Source organism: Pseudophryne corroboree, chromosome 3 (genome assembly GCF_028390025.1).
Source record: "Pseudophryne corroboree isolate aPseCor3 chromosome 3, aPseCor3.hap2, whole genome shotgun sequence".
NCBI classification, from domain to species: Eukaryota; Metazoa; Chordata; class Amphibia; order Anura; family Myobatrachidae; genus Pseudophryne; species Pseudophryne corroboree.
The window spans coordinates 44,941,475-44,965,467 of NC_086446.1; the positions used below are offsets into that span (position 1 = coordinate 44,941,475).

The 23,993-nt window shown below is 49.1% G+C and overlaps 1 protein-coding gene across 1 annotated transcript in view; it reads right to left on the reverse strand.

The window, feature by feature from the left end:
* Positions 1–23,993, reverse strand: part of LOC135057137 (zinc finger protein 16-like) — a 96,427-nt gene that overhangs the window by 38,156 nt on the left and 34,278 nt on the right. The window contains exons 5-9 of the mRNA XM_063963033.1: positions 6,204–6,311; positions 4,420–4,578; positions 1,973–2,051; positions 1,757–1,854; positions 1,333–1,600 (exon numbers count right to left, since the gene is read on the reverse strand). Coding sequence (XP_063819103.1) covers positions 1,333–1,600; positions 1,757–1,854; positions 1,973–2,051; positions 4,420–4,578; positions 6,204–6,311 — 712 coding nt within the window. The remainder of the gene's footprint in view (positions 1–1,332; positions 1,601–1,756; positions 1,855–1,972; positions 2,052–4,419; positions 4,579–6,203; positions 6,312–23,993) is intronic.

Below are 23,993 nucleotides of genomic sequence, written 5' to 3' on the forward strand. Positions count from 1 at the left end.
CAGTGTATAAGGTAAAAGGAGCAATTAGTAGTACAGCAGATCAAAAGGTCCGCGAGAGTCAGAAATCCGTTTAAGGTAAGTAACGAAGCACTGAAGACCCTGACTTAAGAAAGGTCAGAGGTAGTGAGCACAGCCCCGGGGGATAGCGTAGTACCCATATAGGCCCGTTTTGAGAATACGCTCCGGCTGAAGGTTTCGCAGCCTAAAAAAACGATTCCGTTGGTCGTGCGGCGGATAAGTAATAGTTACTTATATGCAGTGCGACTGTACCGCATGTAATTGTGTACATTAGTTGGTTACCTTGATACCCTTAATGTAGACATTGTTGATGTATACTACTTGATCTTAATGTTTGTGAATTATAACCTTATGATTTATTTGCTTTTTGTGACTTTCATGATGACTCAATAAAAAGTTATTTGAAAAAAAAAATTCCTGAGATGACACTTGGAAGAAAAAACACCATCTCGGCCAAAATCGAGACCTTAGTAAATATACCCCACTGTCTGTTCTCTAATCTTTTGTGCAATAAATTTTCTTCAGCACTTAACTCCACATATCCAGTCAGGTGTCGGCGTTGTCGACGGAGACACCACACACACACACATTTGCTCCATCTCCTCCGTAGAAGAGCCTTTTACCTCAGACATGTCGACACACACGTACCGACACACCACACACTCAGGGAATTCTCTTATCTGAAGACAGTTCCCCCACAAGGCCCTTTGGAGAGACAGAGAGAGAGAGAGTATGCCAGCACACACCCAGCGCTAATACCCCAGGAAAAACACAGCAATTTAATGTTTACCCAGTAGTGCTGTTATTATTATCTGTGCCGAATTATGTGCCCCCCCCCCCTCCCTCTTCTTTAAAGCCCTCTCTTCTACCATGGTATAAGCAGGGGAGAGTCCGGGGTGCTTCCTCTCAGCGGTGCTGTGGAGAAAAACATGGCACTGGTGAGTGCTGAGGGAGTAGCCCCGCCCCCTCGGCGGCGGGCTTCAGTCCCGCTAAAAGAGTAAAATTGGCGGGGCTCATGCATATATACAGTGTCCAGCTGTATATATGCTCTCTTTTGCCAAATAAGAGGTTTATATTGCTGCCCAGGGCCCATGTCTCCTGCGGAGCCCATCTATCCCCATGGTCCTTACGGAGTCCCCAGCATCCTCTAGGACGTTAATGAAATAGGGGCTGATGGCTCCTGAATCTCCCACTGGGCAGATACATTTCCATCATTAGTCTGTACTGACAGAGGAGGGTGTAGAATAAGAAACTGCTGCAGTGACTGAGTAAGGAGAACATGTGACTGTTCTGTAATAAGTGTTTATTACTCACCTGTGCTGATGGCTGTAGGTATTTGCTCCTCCTTACACTGCTGATCCCCCCTCACATACGTCTCTTCTTCTTCTCCTTCTTCTTCTGTATGTTTTGCCATGTTATCAGTAAAATACGTCTTTTCTTCTCCCTCTATAAATTCTTCTTTCATATCAGTCACATACGACTCTTCTTCTTCTTCTTCTGTATGTTTTGCCATATTATCAGTAAAATACGTCTCTTCTTCTCCCACTATATATTCTGCATTATTATCAGTCAGAAATTCATCCTAAATAACCCACAAAAAAAACACCTTTCTAATAATGTCTGATGTCATTACTTGAGATTAAACAGTATAATATCAGTGTATGATACACAGTTTTAATACAGACGAAGCAGTTAAAAGTCACTTTGGTATATTGGCGAGACCCTAAATCCCACCTACCTGATCCTTCTGTGGGATCCTGTGATTCTCCTCTGTACAATCCTGGGAATACAGAGGACGGGGACATCTCTCTGGGGTATCTCTGTTACTGGGTCCATCTGTAGGAGACACACAGTGACTGAGTACAGTGTATATATGTGATTATCAGATGATGTGTGTATATAGGGGACCCCATACCTGCTCTCCCCTGTACAATGCATGACAGTCTCGTCTTACCCAGTGATGTGAGGGGCCGGTGATTCTCCATCATCACGTCCTTGTACAGACCCCTGTGTTCCTCTATATACTCCCCCTCCTGCATGGAGAGATAGACAGTGACATTCTGACACCTTATAGGAACCTGACACACACAGTGATACAGTCATCACCCAGACACATCCCCTGGTGTTACTGTATAATGTCCCATTCCCAGCAGTCACCTCTCCAGTCATCACCCAGACACGTCCCCTGGTGTTACTGTATAATGTCCCATTCCCAGAAGTCACCTCTCCAGTCATCACCCAGACACGTCCCCTGGTGTTAATGTACAATGCCCCATTCCCAGCAGTCACCTCTCCAGTCATCACCCAGACACATCCCCTGGTGTTACTGTATAATGCCCCATTGCCAGCAGTCACCTCTCCAGTCATCACCCAGACACGTCCCCTGGTGTTACTGTATAATGCCCCATTCCCAGCAGTCACCTCTCCAGTCATCACCCAGACACGTCCCCTGGTGTTACAGTATAATGTCCCATTCCCAGCAGTCACATCTCCTGTCATCACCCAGACACATCCCCTGGTGTTACTGTATAATGTCCCATTCCCAGCAGTCACCTCTCCAGTCATCACCCAGACACGTCCCCTGGTGTTACTGTATAATGTCCCATTCCCAGCAGTCACATCTCCTGTCATCATCCAGACACGTCCCCTGGTGTTACTGTATAATGTCCCATTCCCAGCAGTCACATCTCCTGTCATCACCCAGACACATCCCCTGGTGTTACTGTATAATGTCCCATTCCCAGCAGTCACCTCTCCAGTCATCACCCAGACACGTCCCCTGGTGTTACTGTATAATGCCCCATTCCCAGCAGTCACCTCTCCAGTCAAAACCCAGACACGTCCCCTGGAGTTACTGTATAATGTCCCATTCCCAGCAGTCACCTCTCCAGTCATCACCCGGACACGTCCCCTGGTGTTACTGTATAATGCCCCATTCCCAGCAGTCACCTCTCCAGTCATCACCCAGACACGTCCCCTGGAGTTACTGTATAATGCCCCATTCCCAGCAGTCACCTCTCCAGTCATCACTCAGACACGTCCCCTGGAGTTACTGTATAATGTCCCATTCCGAGCAGTCACCTCTCCAGTCATCACCCAGACACGTCCCCTGGTGTTACTGTATAATACCCCATTCCCAGCAGTCACCTCTCCAGTCATCACCCAGACACGTCCCCTGGAGTTACTGTATAATGCACCATTCCCAGCAGTCACCTCTCCAGTCATCACCCAGACACGTCCCCTGGTGTTACTGTATAATGTCCCATTCCCAGCAGTCACCTCTCCAGTCATCACCCAGACACGTCCCCTGGTGTTACTGTATAATGACCCATTCCCAGCAGTCACCTCTGCAGTCATCACCCAGACACGTCCCCTGGTGTTACTGTATAATGACCCATTCCCAGCAGTCACCTCTCCAGTCATCACCCAGACACGTCCCCTGGTGTTACTGTATAATGCCCCATTCCCAGCAGTCACCTCTCCAGTCATCACTCAGACACATCCCCTGGCGTTACTGTATAATGTCCCATTCCCAGCAGTCACCTCTCCAGTCATCACCCGGACACGTCCATCCGGTGTTACTGTATAATGCCCCATTCCCAGCAGTCACCTCTCCAGTCATCACCCAGACACATCTCCTGGTGTTACTGTATAATGCCCCATTCCCAGCAGTCACCTCTCCAGTCATCACCCAGACACATCTCCTGGTGTTACTGTATAATGCCCCATTCCCAGCAGTCACCTCTCCAGTCATCACCCAGACACGTCCCCTGGTGTTACTGTATAAGGACCCATTCCCAGCAGTCACCTCTCCAGTCATCACCCAGACACGTCCCCTGGTGTTACTGTATAATGACCCATTCCCAGCAGTCACCTCTCCAGTCATCACCCAGACACATCCCCTGCTGTTACTGTATAATGCACCATTCCCAGCAGTCACCTCTCCAGTCATCACCCAGAAACATCCCCTGGTGTTACTGTATAATGTCCCATTCCCAGCAGTCACCTCTCCAGTCATCACCCAGACACATCCCCTGGTGTTACTGTATAATGTCCCATTCCCAGCAGTCACCTCTCCAGTCATCACCCAGACACGTCCCCTGGTGTTACTGTATAATGCCCCATTCCCAGCAGTCACCTCTCCAGTCATCACCCAGACACGTCCCCTGGTGTTACTGTATAATGCCCCATTCCCAGCAGTCACCTCTCCAGTCATCACCCAGACACGTTCCCTGGTGTTACTGTATAATGTCCCATTCCCAGCAGTCACCTCTCCAGTCATCACCCAGACACATCCCCTGGTGTTACTGTATAATGCCCATTCCCAGCAGTCACCTCTCCAGTCATCACCCAGACACATCCCCTGGTGTTACTGTATAATGCCCCATTCCCAGTAGTCACCTCTCCAGATGGCTGCTGAATGATCTTGTTGGTGAGTTCCAGGATCTTCTGGTCATCGTCCCTCTCATGTATCTGTGACTGAGGTGGAGGCACCGTGATGGAGGCACAGCTAATGGTTGTCAGATGGTCAAGGAATGTCTTCTTCACTACTGTGTAACCCTGTGTATTGATAGAGACAACGTTGAAAGTAAATTAATTAGTTTGCCTATTTGAAGTTACACTTTTTAGGGAATACCTGCAAAAAACACAACAGTGTAATCTATGAGGACAACTCCAATCTTACATGGAACCATTTCCTGTATACAGGATAGTGGAGTGTATATAGCACGTCTCCCGCCATCCTCAGTGGGCCCAGCACTCAGTGTCCTCGGTATATGGTCGGCACCCACAGATGAATCACGTGCCTTGGACAGAGTAGTGCAGACAGTAAGATGATGATGTGGAGGGAGCTGGAGGAAAACAGAGGACTGAGAACAGCCGCCCACTGAGAGTGGTGGAGATGCAGGAGAGGTAACACTGTGATACTACTGTTTCTGTAAAGGATCCACAGAGGCTGGAGGTCACACCTCATATTACCAGCTACATCCAAATGTACAAACCTTTTATTAATTATCCTGAATATGTCTAAATAGGTGCATCCTGGAGTCCAGAATCATAAGAAGTGGAGCCTCCCAGATCCACTCACCTCCCCAGTCATCTCCCTGTATTATTACTAAACAGTATATATAAGTGATGTCACTGTGAATCTCCCAGATCCCCTCACCTCCCCAGTCATGTCCCTGTATTATTACTATAGATATAAGTGATGTCAGTGTGAATCTCCCAGATCCCATCACCTCCCCAGTCATGTCCCTGTATTATTACTATAGATCTATAATGGCACTATGAAACTCCCAGATCCCTTCACCTCCCCAGTCATGTCCCTGTATTATTACTATAGATGTAAATTACGTTACTGTGACACTTCCAGATCCCTTCACCTCCCCAGTCTAGTCCCTGTATTACTACTATAGATATGTGATGTTACTGTGACGCTCCCAGATCCCCTCACCTCCCCAGTCATGTCCCTGTATAATTACTATAGATATAAGTGATGTCACTGTGACACTCCCAGATCCCCTCACATCCCCAGTCATGTCCCTGTATTATTACTATAGATATATGTTATGTCACTGTGACGCTCCCATATCCACTCACCTCCCCAACCATGTCCTTGTATTATTACTATAGGTATTAGTGATGTCACTGTGACACTCCCAGATCCCATCACCTCCTCAGTCATGTCCCTGTATTATTACTATAGATGTAAATGGCGTCACTGTGACACTGCCAGATCCCCTCACCTCCCCAGTCATGTCCCGGTATTATTACTGTAGATATATGTGATGTCATTGTGACGTTCCCAGATCCCCTAACCTCTACAGTCATGTCCCTTTATTATTACTACAGATAGAAGTGATGTCACTGTGATACTCCCAGATCCTCTCACCTCCCCAGTCATGTCATTGTATTATTACTATAGATAGAAGTGATGTCACTGTGACACTCCCAGATCCCCTCACCTCCCCAGTCATGTCCCTGCATTATTACTCTAGGTATAAGTGATGTCACTGTGACACTGCCAGATCCCCTCACCTCCCCAGTCATGTCCCTGTATTATTATTATTATAGATGTAAATGACGTCAATGTGACACTCCCAGATCCACTCACCTCCTTAGTCATGTCCCGGTATTATTACTATAGATAGAAGTGATGTCATTGTGACACTCCCAGATCCCCTCACCTCCCCAGTCAGCAGGTGGACGATCTCCAGGGTGAGATGTAATATCCTCTCATTTGTGTGACTCCGGTCCATGTCCATCCTCAAAGTCTCTGGATCCGCACCACGTAATTATCTAGAAATAAATATAATAATTAAAATAATTAACATAACATCACATTAAACACATGTAACATATTCAAATATCTGACCATTTATATCAGTAGAAGGAGCATAAGCCTGAGTACTAATCAGATGACGTTCTGGTATATAACAATATATAGCAGCAGCCTCTCACAGTGTGATAGTGAAAGTACTACAGTGGACGTATACACATCACCAACATTGGGTCACACTAGTGTCTGGCGTGGATGACATCTCTATAGTAATATATAGACAGCTGCATTATGCTCTGATAGACAATCCCACTACCAGTAACTATCTATATGGGCCGTAACATTTCTGAAGCACCCTCTTCATGCCTCACTCATTGCTGTGTCCCCTCTCTACATCCTGGGCTCCCCGCGCTCTATTCTGATTGGCTGCACCAGGAAACAGTAAATAGTTAAAGAATGTGGGAGGAGACAGGCAGGGTCTCTATGATCTCACTTCAGAAAGGATCTGGGCAACAGGAATCCCCTGCTATGTGCGCACCTGCAAATGTATTACTACACTCTTTATCCTCTCATTTCACGATTAATATGTTGTGTGATATTATTTACCCCCAGGTAGTGAGCAGAAGGGACAAAAATAGGATTTTGATATCTACCGGTAAATCCTTTTCTCATAGTCCATAAGGGATATTGGGGACACATTAGTACGATAGGGTATAGACGGGGTCCAAAGGAGCCAGTGCACTTTACATTTCTTCAACTGGGTGTGCTGGCTCCTCCCCTCTATGCTTCCTCTCACAGGCAGTTATAGGTAAAACTATCTGTGTATGTTCCTTCTCTCAAGAAATGACATACTTGAGAGAAGGAACATAATAATAAGTGTGGTGAGATTTACACACCAGCACACCATAACATAACTTGGCCAGCAACAGCTGGCAACATAAACAGCAACAGCTGAAGAGGTAACACATAACAGAGAATCTGCAGAAAGTCACAGCACAGAGGCGGGCGCCCAATATCCCTTAGGGACTACAACAAAAGGATTTACCGGTAGGTAATTAAAAAAAGTATTTTAATTACCTACCTGTAAATCCTTTTTATTCGTAGTCCGTAGAGGATGCCGGGGTCCACATTAGTACCATGGGCTATAGACGGGTCCCCCAGGAGCCATTGGCACTTTAAGAATTTGAGAGTGTGGGCTGGCCCCTCCCTCTACGCCCCTCCTACCAGACTCAGTCTAGAAACTGTGCCCAAGGAGATGGACATCTTCGAGAGAAGGATTATACACAGATAGGGGCGAGATTCATACCAGCTCACACATACAGGGCACATCAAGCTAACGAGCTTGAAAACCTTCAGCAACAGCTGAAACATTACTTACCAAGTAATAATAGGATTTTGATACCTACTGGTAAATCCTTTTCTCTTAGTCCGTAGAGGATGCTGAGGACACTTCAAGAACCATGGGGGTATAGACGGGATCCACAGGAGACATGGGCACTTTAAGACTTTGAAGGGATGTGAACTGGCTCCTCCCTCTATGCCCCTCCTCCAGACTCCAGTTATAGGAACTGTGCCCAGGGAGATGGACATTTCGAGGAAAAAGATTTATTGTTAAGCTAAGGTGAGAGCTCACACCACAAACACGCCGTACAACATGGCATTTAACAGAAACTCCAGTCAACGGCATGAACCATGTCAGCAACAGGCTGACTATAACAGAAACACAACCTGTGTGTAAACATAATTAATAACTAATAACTGCAGATAGAGTCCGCACTGGGACAGGCGCCCAGCATCCTCTACGGACTAAGAGAAAAGGATTTACCGGTAGATATCAAAATCCTATTTTCTCTTACGTCCTAGAGGATGCTGGGGACACTTCAAGAACCATGTGGTTTATACCAAAGGTCTAGAACGGGCGGGAGAGTGCGGATGACTCTGCAGCACCGATTGACCAAACATGAGGTCCTCATCAGCCAGGGTATCAAACTTATAAAATTTTGCAAAAGTGTTTGAACCCGACCAAGTAGCTGCTCGGCAGAGTTGTAATGCCGAGACTCCACGGGCAGCCGCCCAGGATGAGCCCACTTTCCTGGTAGAGTGGGCCTTCACTGATTTCGGTAACGGCAATCCAGCCGTAGAATGAGCATGCTGAATCGTATTGCAGATCCAGCGCGCAATAGTCTGCTTTGAAGCAGTCGTTCCAATCTTGTTGGCAGCATACAGGATAAACAAGGTTTCCATTTTCCTAAGTTGTGCCGTTCTGGCAACATAAATCTTCAAGGCCCTGACAACATTGAGAGATTTTGACTCCGCGAAGGCGTCAGTAGCCACTGGCACCACAATAGGCTGGTTCATGTGGAACGATGAAACCACCTACAGCAGAAATTGTTGACGAATCCTCAACTCCGTTCTATCCTCATGGAAGATTAAATAAGGGCTCTTGTGAGACAAAGCCGCTAACTCAGACAACCGCCTTGCGGATGCTAAGGCCAATAGCATGACCACTTTCCAAGTGAGAAATTTCAACTCAACCTTCTGTAAAGGTTCAAACCAATGTGACTGAAGAAAATGCAACACCACGTTAAGATCCCATGGTGCCACTAGGGGCACAAATGGAGGTTGGATGTGCAAAACTCCTTTCACGAAAGTCTGAACTTCTGGAAGGAAGGCCAATTGTTTTTGAAAGAAAACCGATAAGGCCGAAATTTGTACTTTAAATCGAGCCTAACTTTGGGCCCGCATCAACACCTGCTTGCAGGAAATGGAGAAAACGCCCCAGCTGAAATTCTTCCGTAGGAGCCTTCTTGGATTCACACCAAGACACATATTTTCTCCAAATACGGTGATAATGGTTAGACATTACTACTTTTCTAGCTTGAAGAAGTGTGGGAATGACTTCACTGGAAATACCCTTTCGGCAAGGATCCGGCGTTCAACCGCCAAGCCATCAAACGTAGCCGCAGTAAGACGTGATATACGCACGGCCCCTGCTGTAACAGATCCTCTCGTAGCGGAAGAGGCCAGGGATCTCTTAAGAGTAATTCCTGAAGATCTGGATACCAAGCCCTCCTTGGCCAGTCCAGAACAATGATGATCGCCTGAACCTTTGTTCTTCTTATGATCTTTAGCACCTTTGGAATGAGTGGAAGCGGAGGGAACACGTACACCGACTGAAACACCCATGGTGTCACCAGCGCGTCCACTGCTATTGCTTGAGGATCCCTCGACCTGGAACAATATCTCTGAAGTTTCTTGTTGAGGCGAGACGCCATCATACTATTTGAGGAATTCCCCAAAGAATTGTCACCTCTGTGAAGACCTCTTGATGAAGACCCCACTCTCCTGGATGGAGATCGTGTCTGCTGAGGAAGTCTGCTTCCCAGTTGTCCACTCCTGGAATGAAGATTGCTGACAGAGCGCTTGTATGTCTTTCCGCCCAGCGGAGAACTTTTGTGGCCTCTACCATTGCCGCCCTGCTCTTCGTTCCACCCTGGCAGTTTATGTGCGCCACTGCTGTTATGTTGTCCGAACGTATTAGGACGGGCAGCTTGCGAAGAAGACGTTCCGCTTGAAAAAGGCCGTTATAAACGTTCAGGATTTAAGGGCCATTTACGTGTAAACAAACTTCCTGGCTTGACCATTTTCCCTGGAAGGTTTCCCCCTGTGTGACTGCTCCCCAGCCTCGGTGACTCGCATCCGTGGTTACTAGGATTCAGTCCTGGATTCTGAACCTGCGTCCCTCTAGGGGGTGAGGGGTGTGCAGCCACCACAGGAGTGAGATTCTGGTCTTGGAGGACAGGATTATTTTCCGGTGCATGTGCAGATGGGATCCGGACCACTTGTCCAATAGGTCCCACTGAAACACTCTGGCATGGAATCTACCAAATTGAATGGCCTCGTAGGCCGCCCAGCAATCGAGTGCATTGATGGACTGATACTCTCGCTGGTTTCAGAATTTGTTTGACCAAACCCTGAATTTCCAGAGCCTTCTCTTCTGGAAGAAAAACTCTGTAGTTTTGTGTCCAGAATCATTCCCAAAAACGACAGCCGTTTCGTCGGATTCAACTGTGACTTCGGCAAGTTTAGGGGCCAACCATGTTGCTGCAGAACTGTCAGGGAGAGCGCAATGTCCTGCTCCAGCTTGTCTTTGGATCTCGCCATTATCAGGAGATCATCCAAGTAAGGGACAATTGTGACTCCTTGTCTGCGAAGGAGAACCATCATTTCCGCCATTACCTTGGTGAAAATCCTCGGAGCCGTGGACAGACCAAATGGCAACGTCTGAAATTGGTAATGACAATCCTAAATAGCAAACCTCGGGTAAGCCTGATGCGGAGGATATATGGGGACGTGTAAGTAGGCATCCTTTATGTCGACCAACACGCCTTCCTCCAGACTGGAGATCACCGCTCAGGGAGATTCCATCTTGAATTTGAATTTTCTTAGGTAAAGATTGAGGGACTTTAGGTTCAGAATTGGTCTGACCGAGCCCTCCGGTTTCAGGACCACAAACAGGCTTGAATAAAAGCCTTCTCCCTATTGTGACAGGGGAACCCTGATAATGACCTGATTTAGTCACAACTTCTGTATTGCATCGCATACAGCCTTCCTGTCCGGAAGAGAAACTGGTAAGGCCGATTTGAAAAATCGGTGAGGGGAACGTCTTGAAACTTCAGTTTGTTCCCCTGGGACACTGGCCCTCATTCCGAGTTGTTCGCTCTGTATTTTTCATCGCATCGCAATGAAAATCCGCTTAGTACGCATGCGCAATGTTCGCACTGCGACTGCGCCAAGTAACTTTGCTATGAAGAAAGTAATTTTACTCACGGCTTTTTCTTCGCTCCGGCGATCGTAGTGTGATTGACAGGAAATGGGTGTTACTGGGCGGAAGCACGGCGTTTTATGGGCGTGTGGCTGAAAACGCTACCGTTTCCGGAAAAAACGCAGGAGTGGCCGGAGAAACGGTGGGAGTGTCTGGGCGAACGCTGGGTGTGTTTGTGACGTCAACCAGGAACGACAAGCACTGAACTGATCGCACAGGCAGAGTAAGTCTGAAGCTACTCTAAAACTGCTACGAGGTTTGTGATCGCAATATTGCGATTACCTCAGTCGCACTTTTAAGAAGCTAAGATACACTCCCAGTAGGCGTAGGCTTAGCGTGTGTAACTCTGCTACATTCTCCTTGTGACCGATCAACTCGGAATGAGGGCCACTATTTCTAAAACCCATGGGTCCAGGGCCGAACGAGCCCAGAATTGACTGAAGAGTGTCACAACTGAGGGCTGATGACGGTGACTGGAAGCCTCAATTGTAGGGGCTGACTGGTACCGGAATGTAGGAGGAGAGAGTGGACTCCTAGACATGCGCACAGTAGTAGTAATAGAAGCCTGAAGGCGTGACCACGACAACTGAAATAACTTTGAAGGTTTTTATTAAATAAAAAGTCAAATAAGGTGCATTGAAATAATACTGTCACAAGGGATAAAGAACATACTGCTGGTTGAGACCAGTAATCCGAAATGAATAAAAAGTTCTGTATAAAGCTTGAGGACTCAGGTGAGGATTAACGTGATGATGAGGATGATTTGTGAAGCTGTAAATAATGTGAGTGTTCGTGAGTAAACAGAAGATGAAGCTGAAGTTTGCAGGTAAATGGGAAATGAAACTGGGGTTCGCTGATAAATAAGAAATAAGGCTGGGGTTCGCTGGTAAATAAGAAATGAGGCTGGGGTTCGCTGGTAAATAAGAAATGAGGCTGGGGTTCGCTGGTAAATAAGAAATGAGGCTGGGGTTCACTGATAAATAAGAAATGAGGCTGGGGTTCGCTGGTAAATAAGAAGTGAGGCTGGGGTTCGCTGGTAATTGAGAAATGTAATACCGCTTTCACATCGCTAATGCCGGATCCCACCCGGTAAAAGAAACGTGTCCTTACCGGGTGGGATCCGGCATTTGCTCCCTTCTGCTGGCTTTCCGACCCGGCAATATACCGGGTCGGTTGCCATAGCAGCGGGGGAACGCAGCAGCAGCAGGGGCGGGGGTGGAGGCGGCGCTGGGAGATGAGCTCATCTCCTGCGCCGCCTCTCCCTATGCTGTGAATGGGAACCGTGTCGCATCGACACGGCTCCCATTCACACCGCACCTGACCCGGTAATCAACCCGGGTATAATCCTTCTTTTATACCGGGTTGAATTACCGGGTCAGGCGACCCGCTAATTCAGAGAAAGTGCTTTCACATCGCACACTGACCCGTGTCGACACGGCAATTTGCCGTGTCGATACCGGGTTATTTGTGCGATGTGAAAGGGGTATAAATGAAGAGTGGCTGCTGGGAAGCCGGAGTATACACACTACTTAGCACTGGATGCGGGAACACAGAGAAGCAGGCTGCTCACCAAGCTGGATACAGGAGAGCTGGAATGCACCGCAGGAGGAAACCACTGGAGAGTCAGGCTGAGCTGCAGAGAGAGTCCACAGAGAACTGCACACTGGAGTAGCTGAAGGAAACAGAAGCACTGACAATCTTCTGGGTGTGAATCCAGGATATTTATACCCACAGCTTAGCAGGGATTGGTGGGCAATTAGGCTCCAGCACTGTCAGCACTGCGGATAGGAGGAACAATGTCATGTGATGAAGTCCAACATGGCTGCGCCCATGAACACACACACACAGAAGGGGAACAAAGTACTTTAGCCATGTAAAAATGGCGGCGGAGGCCGCAACAGCAGAGCTTCATGCACCCAGATGCACACAGCGGCCACAGGAATGGCAAAGACACATGGAGGACGTGTATCCAGGATAGGTCCTCGGATGCGGCGGTGACGGCCGCGGCGGGGCAGAGAGCACCGCACTTCCGTGAGTACACATACCCGGGTGGATGCTAAGACCAGCGCTGCAGGCCACAACCAAGGTTAAAGCCTGGCCCTAGCCTGCTGAGCCAACCTCAGGAGGCACCTAACGGGCAGAAAATGGCGTCTCAGTACCCGGATCGTGACAAAGAGCTTGAGACGTGCCCCCACCGGTGCGGACTCCCGCAGAGGAGCCCCAGCGTCATGCGGTGGATTTGGCAGAAGCCGGGGAGGACTTCTGCTCCTGGGAACCTGCCACGGCCGGAGATCTTTTACCTTTTCCCCTTCCTCTATTGGCAAGGAAGGAATAACCTCTGCCTTTTTTGTATTTATTTGGCCGAAAGTACTGTATCTGAAAGTGGTGAGCTTTCTTTTGTTGTGGAGGAACATAAGGCAAAAATGACGACTTACCCACGGTAGCAGTAGATACCAAACCAGTGAGACCCTCACCAAACAAGACACTACCGTTATATGGGAGAGACTCCATAGCTTTCTTAGAGTCAGCATCAGCATTCCATTGATGAATCCACAATGCTCGTCTAGCTGAAATTGCCAAGGCATTGGCTCTTGATCCCAAAATGACAATATCTCTCGCCGCCTCCTTTAGGTAGGCCGCAGCGTCCCTGATATAACCAAAAGTTAACAGGATGCTATCCCTATCTAGGGTATCTATATCAGATGACAAGTTATCTGCCCACTTTTCAATAGCAGTTCTCACCCACGCCGATGCAATGGCCGGTCTGAGCAGCGTACCTGTGGCGACGTAAATGGATTTTAACGTATTCTCCTGTCTACGATCCGCAGGATCCTTAAGGGCTGCAGTGTCAGGAGACAGTAAAGCCACCCTTTTAGACAACTGTGATAGGGCCTTGTCCACAATGGGGGATGATTCCCACTTATCTCTATCCGCAGAGGGGAACGGATACGCCACCTGAATCCTTTTGGGAATCAGAAACTTTTTGTCAGGATTTTCCTACATTTTTTCAAAAAAGGTATTCAGTTCATGAGAGGGCGGAAATGTTACCTCAGGTTTCTTTCCCTTAAACATACAGACCCTAGTATCAGGAACAGTAGGGTCCTCAGTCATATGTAACACGTCTTTTATTGCCACAATCATGTACTGAATGTTCTTTTACAATTTTGGGTCTAATCTGGTATCACTATAGTCGACACCGGAGTCAGTGTCCGTGTCGGTATCTGTGTCTGCCAACTGAGCAAATGAACGTTTGTGTGACCCCGAGGGGTCCGGACCTGTGATAACACATCCTCCACAGATTTCTTCCATGCCTGGTTCTGAGATTCAGATTTATCCAATCTCTTATTAATAAGAGCCACATTAGCATTCAAGGTATTCAACAGATTTACCCAATCAGGAGTCGGTGGTGCTGACAGGGTCACTCCCACAGCCGTTTCTCTCCCTACCACAGTCTCCTCCTGGGAAGAGCACTCCGTCTCAGACATGCCGACACACTTGTACCGACACCCACAGACACACTGGGCAACTAGGGGACAGACCCGCAGTAAAGCCTGTCAGAGAAACACAGAGGGAGTTTGCCAGCTCACAACCCAGCGCTCAATCCCAGATCTGAACCTTTAATATAAAGCCCCAGACCAATAGAGCTTTTATATTTGCACCAAATTATGTACCCCCCCCCCCCCCCCCGTTTTGCACCCTGTTACTTGTATAGCAGTGTTTGGAGGAGAGGACCAGCATCTCTGCAGCTTCTGTGAAGAGAAAATGGCGCTGATGAGAGCTGTGAGAGCTAAGCCCCGCCCCCTTAATGGGGCACGCTTCAGCCCCGCTATTTTCTTAATATAATATACTGGCGGGGGTTCGGATTTTGTGCCCAGGCACTATATACCACTTTTGCCAGCCTGAAAATGAGGATTTTATGCTGCCCAGGGCGCCCGCGCCCTGCACCCTGTCGTGCCGCTGTGTGTGTGGGAGCATGGCGCGCAGCGGGATCGCTGTGCGGTACCTCAGAAAGCCGTCACTGAAGTCTTCTGTCTTCTTCTACTCACCTGTCTTCTGACTTCTGGCTCTGCAAGGCGGGTGACGGCGGGCTCTGGGAGTGAACCCCTAGGCGTTCCTAATGTTCCAAACCCTCAGGAGCTAATGGTGTCCTGTAACCAAGAAGCAGAGCCTTTAAACTCATTAGAAGTAGGTCTGACTTCTCTCCCCTAAGTCCCACGATGGAGGGAGACTGTTGCCAGCAGCGCTCCCTGAAAATAAAAAAACCTAACAAAGTCTTTTCAGAGAAACTCAGTAGAGCTCCCCTGTATGTGACCAGTCTCCCTGGGCACAATTCTAAAACTGGAGTCTGGAGGAGGGGCATAGAGAGAGGAACCAGTTCACACCCCTTCAAAGTCTAAAAGTGCCCATGTCTCCTGCGGATCCCGTCTATACCCTGTGGTTCTTGAAGTGTCCCCAGCATCCTCTAGGACGTATGAGAAAATGCCGTACATAACTAACAACAAAGTTGTACTGAACCAGATAACAACTGCAGGAAAACGAAGCGCTGGGCGGGCGCCCAGCATCCTCTACGGACTACGAGAAAAGGATTTACCGGTAGGTAATTAAAATCCTATTTTCTCTTACGTCCTAGAGGATGCTGGGGTCCATATTAGTACCATGGGGATGTATCAAAGTTCCCAGAATGAGAGGGAGAGCGCGGAGGCTCCTGCAGAACTGATTGACTGAACTTCAGATCATCAGAGGCCAAAGTATCGAACTTGTAGAACTTTGCAAACGTGTTCGTCCCAGACCAAGTTGCTGCTCGGCAAAGCTGTAATGCCGAGACACCCCGGGCAGCCGCCCAGGAAAACCCCACCTTATGAGTAGAGTGGGCCTTAACAGACTTAGGACACGGCAATCCTGCCGTAGAATATGCATGCTGGATAGTGACCCTGATCCAGCGAGAAATTGTCTGCTTAGAAGCAGGACACCCAATTATTGGGGGATTATATAGGACAAAAAGAGAGTAAAATTTTCTGTGATGAGCTCCTTTTCACATATATCTTCAGAGCCCTTAGCACATCTAAGGACTTAGATGAAATTGAGGAGTCAGCAGCAACTGGCACCACAATAGGTTGGTTGATATGAAATGCCGACACAACCTTCAGAAGAAACTGCCGACGCGTCCGGAGCTCAGCTCTATCTGCATGAAAGATCAAGTAGGGGCTCTTACAAGACAAAGCCCCCAACTCCGACACACGTCTAGCAGAAGCTAAGGCCAACAAAGTGACAGCCTTCCACGTAAGAAACTTGACCTCAAGCTCTTGCAGAGGCTCAAACCAGTTAGACTGGAGAAACTGCAACATCACGTTAAGATCCGTGGCGCCGCAGGCGGTACAAGGGGAGGCTGGATGTGCAGAACTCCCTTCAAAAAGGTCTGAACCTCAAGGAGGGCAGCCAATTGTTACTGGAAGAAAATGGATAGGGCTGAAATCTGGACCTTCACAGATCCCAACCTCAGGCCTGCAGGAAGAGGAGAAACCGTCCCAGTTGAAACTCCACCGTAGGAAACCTCTTGGACTCACACCAAGACACATTTTTTCCAAATACGATGGTAATGTATCAGAATAGGAATAACTTTGTTCGGAATGCCCTTCCAAGCTAGTATCAGGAGTTCAACCTCCATGCCGTCAGACGTAGCTGTTGTAAGTCCTGATAATCGAACAGCCCCTGCTGCAACGGGTCCTCTCGAAGAGGAAGGGGCCTCTGCTCTTCTTGTAGTAGATCCAGAAGGTCCGCATACCAAGCCCTTCTCGGCCAGTCTGGAGCAATGAGGATCGCTGGAACCCTTGTTCTCCTTATGAGCTTTAAGATTCTTGGGATGAGTGGGAGTAGTGGAAACACGTACACCGACTGGAACACCCACGGAGACACCACGCTGTCCACTGCCACTGCCTGTGGGTCCTTCGACCTGGAACAATAACGTCAAAGCGTCTTGTTGAGACGAGAGGCCATCATGTCTATTTGGGGTAATCCCCAAAGGTCTGTTATGTGTTGGAGAGTGTGAGGCAGCTCCAGGGCGGGATCACTAGCAGTAGATGGCACCCGGAGCTGGGGGAGGGGCTACAGGTCAAGCACCTTATCCCCTATGCTGGTCCTCACCACCGGGTACTATGGAGCCTTATTAAAATGGATATTTTACTTATCCAACCTGTGCTTCCATGCCCTGGCGGGTATAGAGGGGTCCCTGCACGGCCACAGTATCCATGCCAGCGCCGCGATCCGTCTCCTTAGGCCAAGACCGGAACACGATTTAATGGCGGGTCCCACCTGGGGGACCCTCTTACCTCCTCCCTTAGTAGCAGCCACGCGATCCAGGAGAGCGTCTGCGTTGGTATACCTAGGAACCGTAGCACCTTCGCAGCAAGTACCCAGGAACAGAGCCAACAGGAGTATGCAACGCCGCTGACGTGATGAAACCGTAGCACAGTATGTCACACTGACATATGAAGTCTTCTAAAAAGCTTTTTCAAGGCTGCCTAGCGCCCCCTGTTAGGTTATATAGAGGAGGCACCGCAACACATCCTGGGACAGTCTAAAGCTTTAGCCTGTTGGTGCCTCTGCATCAAGAGCCATCTCTACACCCCGATGAATTCCCTGTGGAACACAGTGTGCCCCGCTGCAGAAATAATAATATCACATATCAGTGTGTGCCGGGTGCTGTGTTATTCCCCCTCATATAGCGGTCCCCTCTCCCCTATATAATACTACTACCACATATCAGTGTGTGTCGGAAGCTGTGTAAATCCTCCTCATATTTCACTGTACAGTCCCCTCTCCCCTATATAATAATACCACATATCAGTGTGTGCCGGGTGCTGTGTTATTCCCCTCATATATCACTGTACGGTCCCCTCTCCCCTATATAATAATACCACATATCATTGTGTGCCGGGAGCTGTGTTATTCCCCCTCATATATCACTGTACGGTCCCCTCTCCCCTATATAATAATAATACCACATATCAGTGTGTGCCGGGAGCTGTGTTATTCCCCCTCAATATCACTGTACAGTCCCCTCTCCCCTATATAATAATAATACCACATATCAGTGTGTGCCGGGGGCTGTGTTATTCCCCATCATTTATCACTGTACGGTCCCCTCTCCCATATATAATAATAATATCACATATCAGTGTGTGCCGGGAGCTGTGTTATTCCCCCTCATATATCACTGTACGGTCCCCTCTCCCCTATATAATAATAATATCACATATCAGTGTGTGCCGGGAGCTGTGTTATTCCCCCTCATATATCACTGTACGGTCCCTTCTCCCCTATATAATAGTATTTTAATTACCTACCAGTAAATCCTTTTCTCGTAGTCCGTAGAGGATGCTGGGGTCCATATTAGTAACAATTAATAATTAGTATAGACGGGTCCACCAGGAGCCATTGACACTAAGAGCTTAAGAGTGTGGGCTGGCTCCTCCCTCTATGCCCCTCCTACCAGACTCAGTCTAGAAACTGTGCCCGAGGAGACGACATACTTCGAGAGAAGGAATTACACAGATAGTGGTGAGATTCACACCAGCTCACACAACATACAAATCTGGCCAACATGCCGGAAAACTCAACAACAGCTGAAACAGTAAATAACGCAGAACTTACCTAGGAACCAGACAGTACTGAACTATGAAACCAACGCAGGAAAACGAAGCGCTGGGCGGGCGCCCAGCATCCTCTATGGACTACGAGAAAAGTATTTACCGGTAGGTAATTAAAATACTATTTTCTCTTACGTCCTAGAGCAGGGGTGGGGAACCTTTTTTCTACCGAGGGCCATTTGGATATTTATAAAATCCTTTGGGGGCCATACAAAAATTTTAAACGTAAAAAAATTACCCTGCCCCCCAGTAGGTCTGCCCCTTAGAGCTACTGTGTGTGCGCGCGCCCCAAAAAATGGGTGTGGCCAGTTAAAATGGGAAGTGATACACATATGCCCCCAATAGTGCGGTGCCAGATCCACAATTGCCCCCACAGTGCCAGGTATACAAATGCCCCCACAGTGCCAGGTATACAAATGCCCCCCACAGTGCCAGGTATACAGATGTCCCCACAGTGCCAGGTATACAGATGCCCCTCACAGTGACAGATATACAAATGCCCCCACAGTGCCAGGTATACAGATGCCCCTCACAGTGCCAGGTATACAAATGCCCCTCACATTGACAGGTATACAGCCCCCATAGTGCCAGGTATACAGATTCCCCTCACAGTGACAGGTATACAAATGCCCCCACAGTGCCAGGTATACAGATGCCCCCACAGTGCCAGGTATACAGATGCCCCTCACAGTGACAGGTATACAAATGCCCCCACAGTGCCAGGTATACAGATGCCCCCACAGTGCCAGGTATACAAATGCCCCCCACAGTGCCAGGTATACAGATGTCCCCACAGTGCCAGGTATACAGATGCCCCTCACAGTGACAGATATACAAATGCCCCCACAGTGCCAGGTATACAGATGCCCCCACAGTGCCAGGTATACAAATGCCCCTCACATTGACAGGTATACAGCCCCCATAGTGCCAGGTATACAGATTCCCCCACAGTGCCAGGTAAACAAATGCCCTCCCCTCCGTGCTGCTCACCGTGGACGCGACGGAGGAGAGCGCGGCTGTCGGGTGAAAGCGGCGTCGTGTAGTACTTCAAATCAGCCGCCGGTTCGAGAGCCAATCAGAGCTCGCGGACTGGCAGCCGCGGCTCCTGATTGGCTGCCGGTCCGCGAGCTCTGATTGGCTCACGGACCGGCGGCTGGTTTGTACTACACGCCGCTGCTCCCATTCTACAGCCGCGCTCTCCTCCGTCTCCCTGTTCTGACAGCTGAGACACGCTGCCGCCCGACTGAGCGGCAGCTTGTCTCACTGACACAAGCTGGTGGGCCGGACCAAACGGCTTCGCGGGCCGGAAGTTCCCCACCCCTGTCCTAGAGGATGCTGGGGTCCATGTTAGTACCATGGGGATGTACCAAAGCTGTTAGTACAGGAGGGAGAGCGTGCAGGCTCCTGCAACACTGCTTGACCAAACTTGAGGTCATCAGAGGCCAAAGTATCGAACTGGTAAAACTTAGCAAACGTGTTCGAACCAGACCAAGTAGCAGCTCGGAAAAGCTGTAAGGCTGAGACACCCAGGGCAGCCGCTCAGGAAGAACCCACTTTACGAGTAGAGTGGGTCTTAACCGATTTCGGACACGGCAATTCTGCCGTAGAATACCCATGCTGGATAGTGAACCTTATCCAGCGCGAAATCGACTGCTTAGAAGCAGGAAACCCAATTTTCTTGGGATCGTAGAGGACAAAGAGAGAGTCAGTTTTTCTATGACGAGCTGTCCTCTTCATATAGATCTTCAAAGCCCTGACAACATCCAAGGCCTTTGAAGCAATTGAGTCAGTAGGCACTGGCACCACAATAGGTTGGTTGATATGGAAAGCCGATACAACCTTAGGCAGGAACTGTGGACGAGTCTTCATGGAAGATCAGATAAGGACTTTTACAAGATAAAGCCCCCAATTCCGACACGCGTCGGGCAGAAGCCAAGGCCAACAAAGGGACCGCCTTCCATGCAAGAAACTTGATGTCAGCCTCCAGTAGAGGCTCAAACCAAACAGACTCTAGGAACTGCAACAGCACATCTAGATCCCAGGGTGCCGTTGGTGCCACAAAGGGAGGCTGGATGTGCAGAACCCCTTTCAAAAAGGTCTGAACCTCAGGGAGGACAACCAACTGTTTCTGAAAAAAGATGGACAAAGCAGAGATTTGGACATTGATAGATCCCAATCTCAGGCCCACATCCACTCCCGCTTGCAGGAAAAGGAGAAAAGTTGAAACTCCACTGTAGGAAATTTTAATTCACACCACGAAACATATTTCTTCCAAATACGGTGGTAATGCTTTGACGTTACCCCCTTCCTAGCCTGAATCAGGGTAGGAATTACTTCACTCGGGATACCTTTCCGAGCTAAGATCTGGCATTCAACCGTCATGCCGTCAAACATATCCGTGGTAAGTCTTGATAGGCGAACGGCCCCTGCAGTAGCAGATCCTCCTGAACAGGTAAGGGCTTTGGATCTTCCAGAAGTAGATCCAGTAGATCCGCATACCAAGCCCTCCTTGGCCAATCCGGAGCAATGAGGATTGCCAGAACCTTTGTTCTTCTTACCAGCCGAAGAACCTTTGGAATCAGAGGAAGTGGAGGGAACACATACAGTGACGGGAACACCCACGGTGTAACCAGTGCGTCCACCGCCACTGCCTGAGAGTCTCTTGACCGGGAACAGTACCTGCCCAGCTTCTTGTTGGGGCGGGAGGCCATCATGTCTACGTGAGGAACCCCCCACCAACCGGTTACCTCCTCGAACACCTCCGGATGGAGGTCCCACTACCCTGGATGTAGATCGTGTCTGCTGAGGAAGTCTGCTTCCCAGTTGTCTACCCCCTGAATGAAGATTACTGACACAGCTACAGCGTGCCATTCCGCCCAGTGGAGGATGCTTGACACCTCTGACATTCCAGCCTTGCTCTTTGTTCCGCCTTGTCGGTTTATGTAGGCCACAGTGGTCACGTTGTCCAACTGCACCTGAAAAGCCTGACCCTGTACATGTGCTGCTAGCAGAAGGGTGTTTTACACAGCCCTTAGCTCCAGGATGTTTATTGGGAGAAGGGATTCTTGATTTGACCACCTTCCTTGAAAGGTTTCCCCCCAGAACGACTGCTCCCCAACCTCTTAGACTTGCATCTGTGGTTAAAAGGATTAAGTCCTGAATTCCGAACCTTCGGCCTTGCAGAAGGTGCGGAAGTTGTAGCCACCAGAGGAGTGAGATCCTGGCTTTCGGAGACAGGCGTATCCTCTTGTGCATGTGTAGGTGAGAGCCTGACCACTGGTCCAAGAGGTCCAGCTGAAAAGGTTGAGCATGAAACATGCCGTACTGCAGAGCCTCGTAGGCGGCAACCATCTTCCCCGGCGGCAACCATCTTCCCCAGCGGCAACCATCTTCCCCAGAAGGCGGATGCACTGATGAACGGATACCGGGTAGGCTTTAAGACATCCCGGACCATTGTTTGAATCACCAATGCTTTCTCCACCGGGGGAAATATCATCTGCACTTCCGTGGCGAGAATCATTCCCAGGAAAGACAGCCTCCTTGTCGGCTCCAGATGAGACTTTGGAAGGTTCAGGATCCAACCGTGCTTCCTGAGCAGCTGTGTCGTGAGCGCGATGGATCGCAACAACCTCTCCCTGGAAGACGCCTTGATCAGAAGATCGTCCAGATATGGAATTATGTTCACACCCTGTTTGTGGCGGAGAACCATCATCTCCGCCATCACCTTGGTGAAGATCCTAGGTGCTGTGGAGAGATCAAACAGCAGCGCCTGGAAATGATAGCGATCGTCCAACAGTGCAAAACTGAGATATGCCTGATGCGGCGAATAAATGGGAATGTGGAGATAAGCGTCCTTGATGTCCAGAGACACCAGGAAATCCCCCTCCGATAGCTCTTAGAGATTCCATCTTGAATTTGAACTCCCTGAGATAAGGGTTCAAAGACTTTAAGTTTAAAATAGACCGTACCGAACCATCCGGTTGTGGTACCACAAAAAGGTTCGAATAATAACCCTTGTTCCACTGCTGAGGTGGAACTGGAACAATGACCTCTGACACCACCAATTTTCTAATGGCCTCCAGAAGAATTGTTCTGTCTGCCAGCAGAGCTGGCAAGCCTGACTTGAAGAAACCGTGAGGTGGGGGATCTTGAAACTCCAGTCTGTACCCCCTGGACACTATTTCCAGAACCCAGGGGTCCAGGCCAGAGGACACCCAGACGTGGCTGAACTTTTGGAGTCTTGTACCCACCTGACCCTCCTCCAGGCCTAGCTGCCCACCATCATGCGGAGGACTTAGGGGTATCAGAAGCGGGCTTCTAGGTTTGGGAACCTGCGGGAGCAGGTTTCTTTCCTTTGGCACGACCACCTCTGAAGAAGGTGTTCGAAGGCTTGTTCTTTCTAGGCCTCGCCGGACAAAAGGACTGTGACGTGGCTGGTGTAAAAGGCTTCTTCGTAGCCGGTGCAGCTGAGGGGAGAAAAGGAGACTTACCCGCGGTAGCCGTGGCAATCCACGCATCCAGCGACTTCCCAAAGAGAACCTGACCTGTATAGGGTAGGCCCTCCACGCTCTTCCTGGATTCCGCGTCCGCAGACTATTGGCGCAGCCAGAGACCCCTGCGAGCCGAGACGGACATGGAGGAGATCCCCGCAGCCAAGGAACCCAGGTCCTTCATGGAATCTACCAGGAACCCTGCAGAATCCTGAATATGGCGTAAAAATAAATCAACGTCACCTCTATCCAGCGGAGTCGACACCAATCCAAGCACAAGCTATAGTAGGCCGTAATATAGCCCCGGAAGCCGTGTAAATGGTTTTAGCGTAGCATCCACCTTGCGATCTGCCTGGTCCTACAATGCGGTAGATCCCGGGACTGGCAACACCACCTGTTTGGACAGCCTGGAGACAGATGCATTGACTATCGGCGGGGACTCCCATTTCTTTTTATCTTCCTCTGGGAAGGGAAAAGCAACCAAGACCCTCTTAGGGATCTAAAATTTATTTCCCAGAGTTTCCCAGGCTTTATCAAAGATAGCGTTTAATTCTTTGGATGCCGGGAAGGTGAGGGGGGGGGGGGGGCTTCTTATTATCTCTAAAAAAGGCCTCCTCCACCTGCTCAGGACCTGTGTCAGAAATATGTAGAAAATCCCTTACAGCTTCAATCATCAACTGCACCACCTTAGCAAGTGATGCCGTCCCCCTCAACACATCCCCGTCACCGTCTGCAGT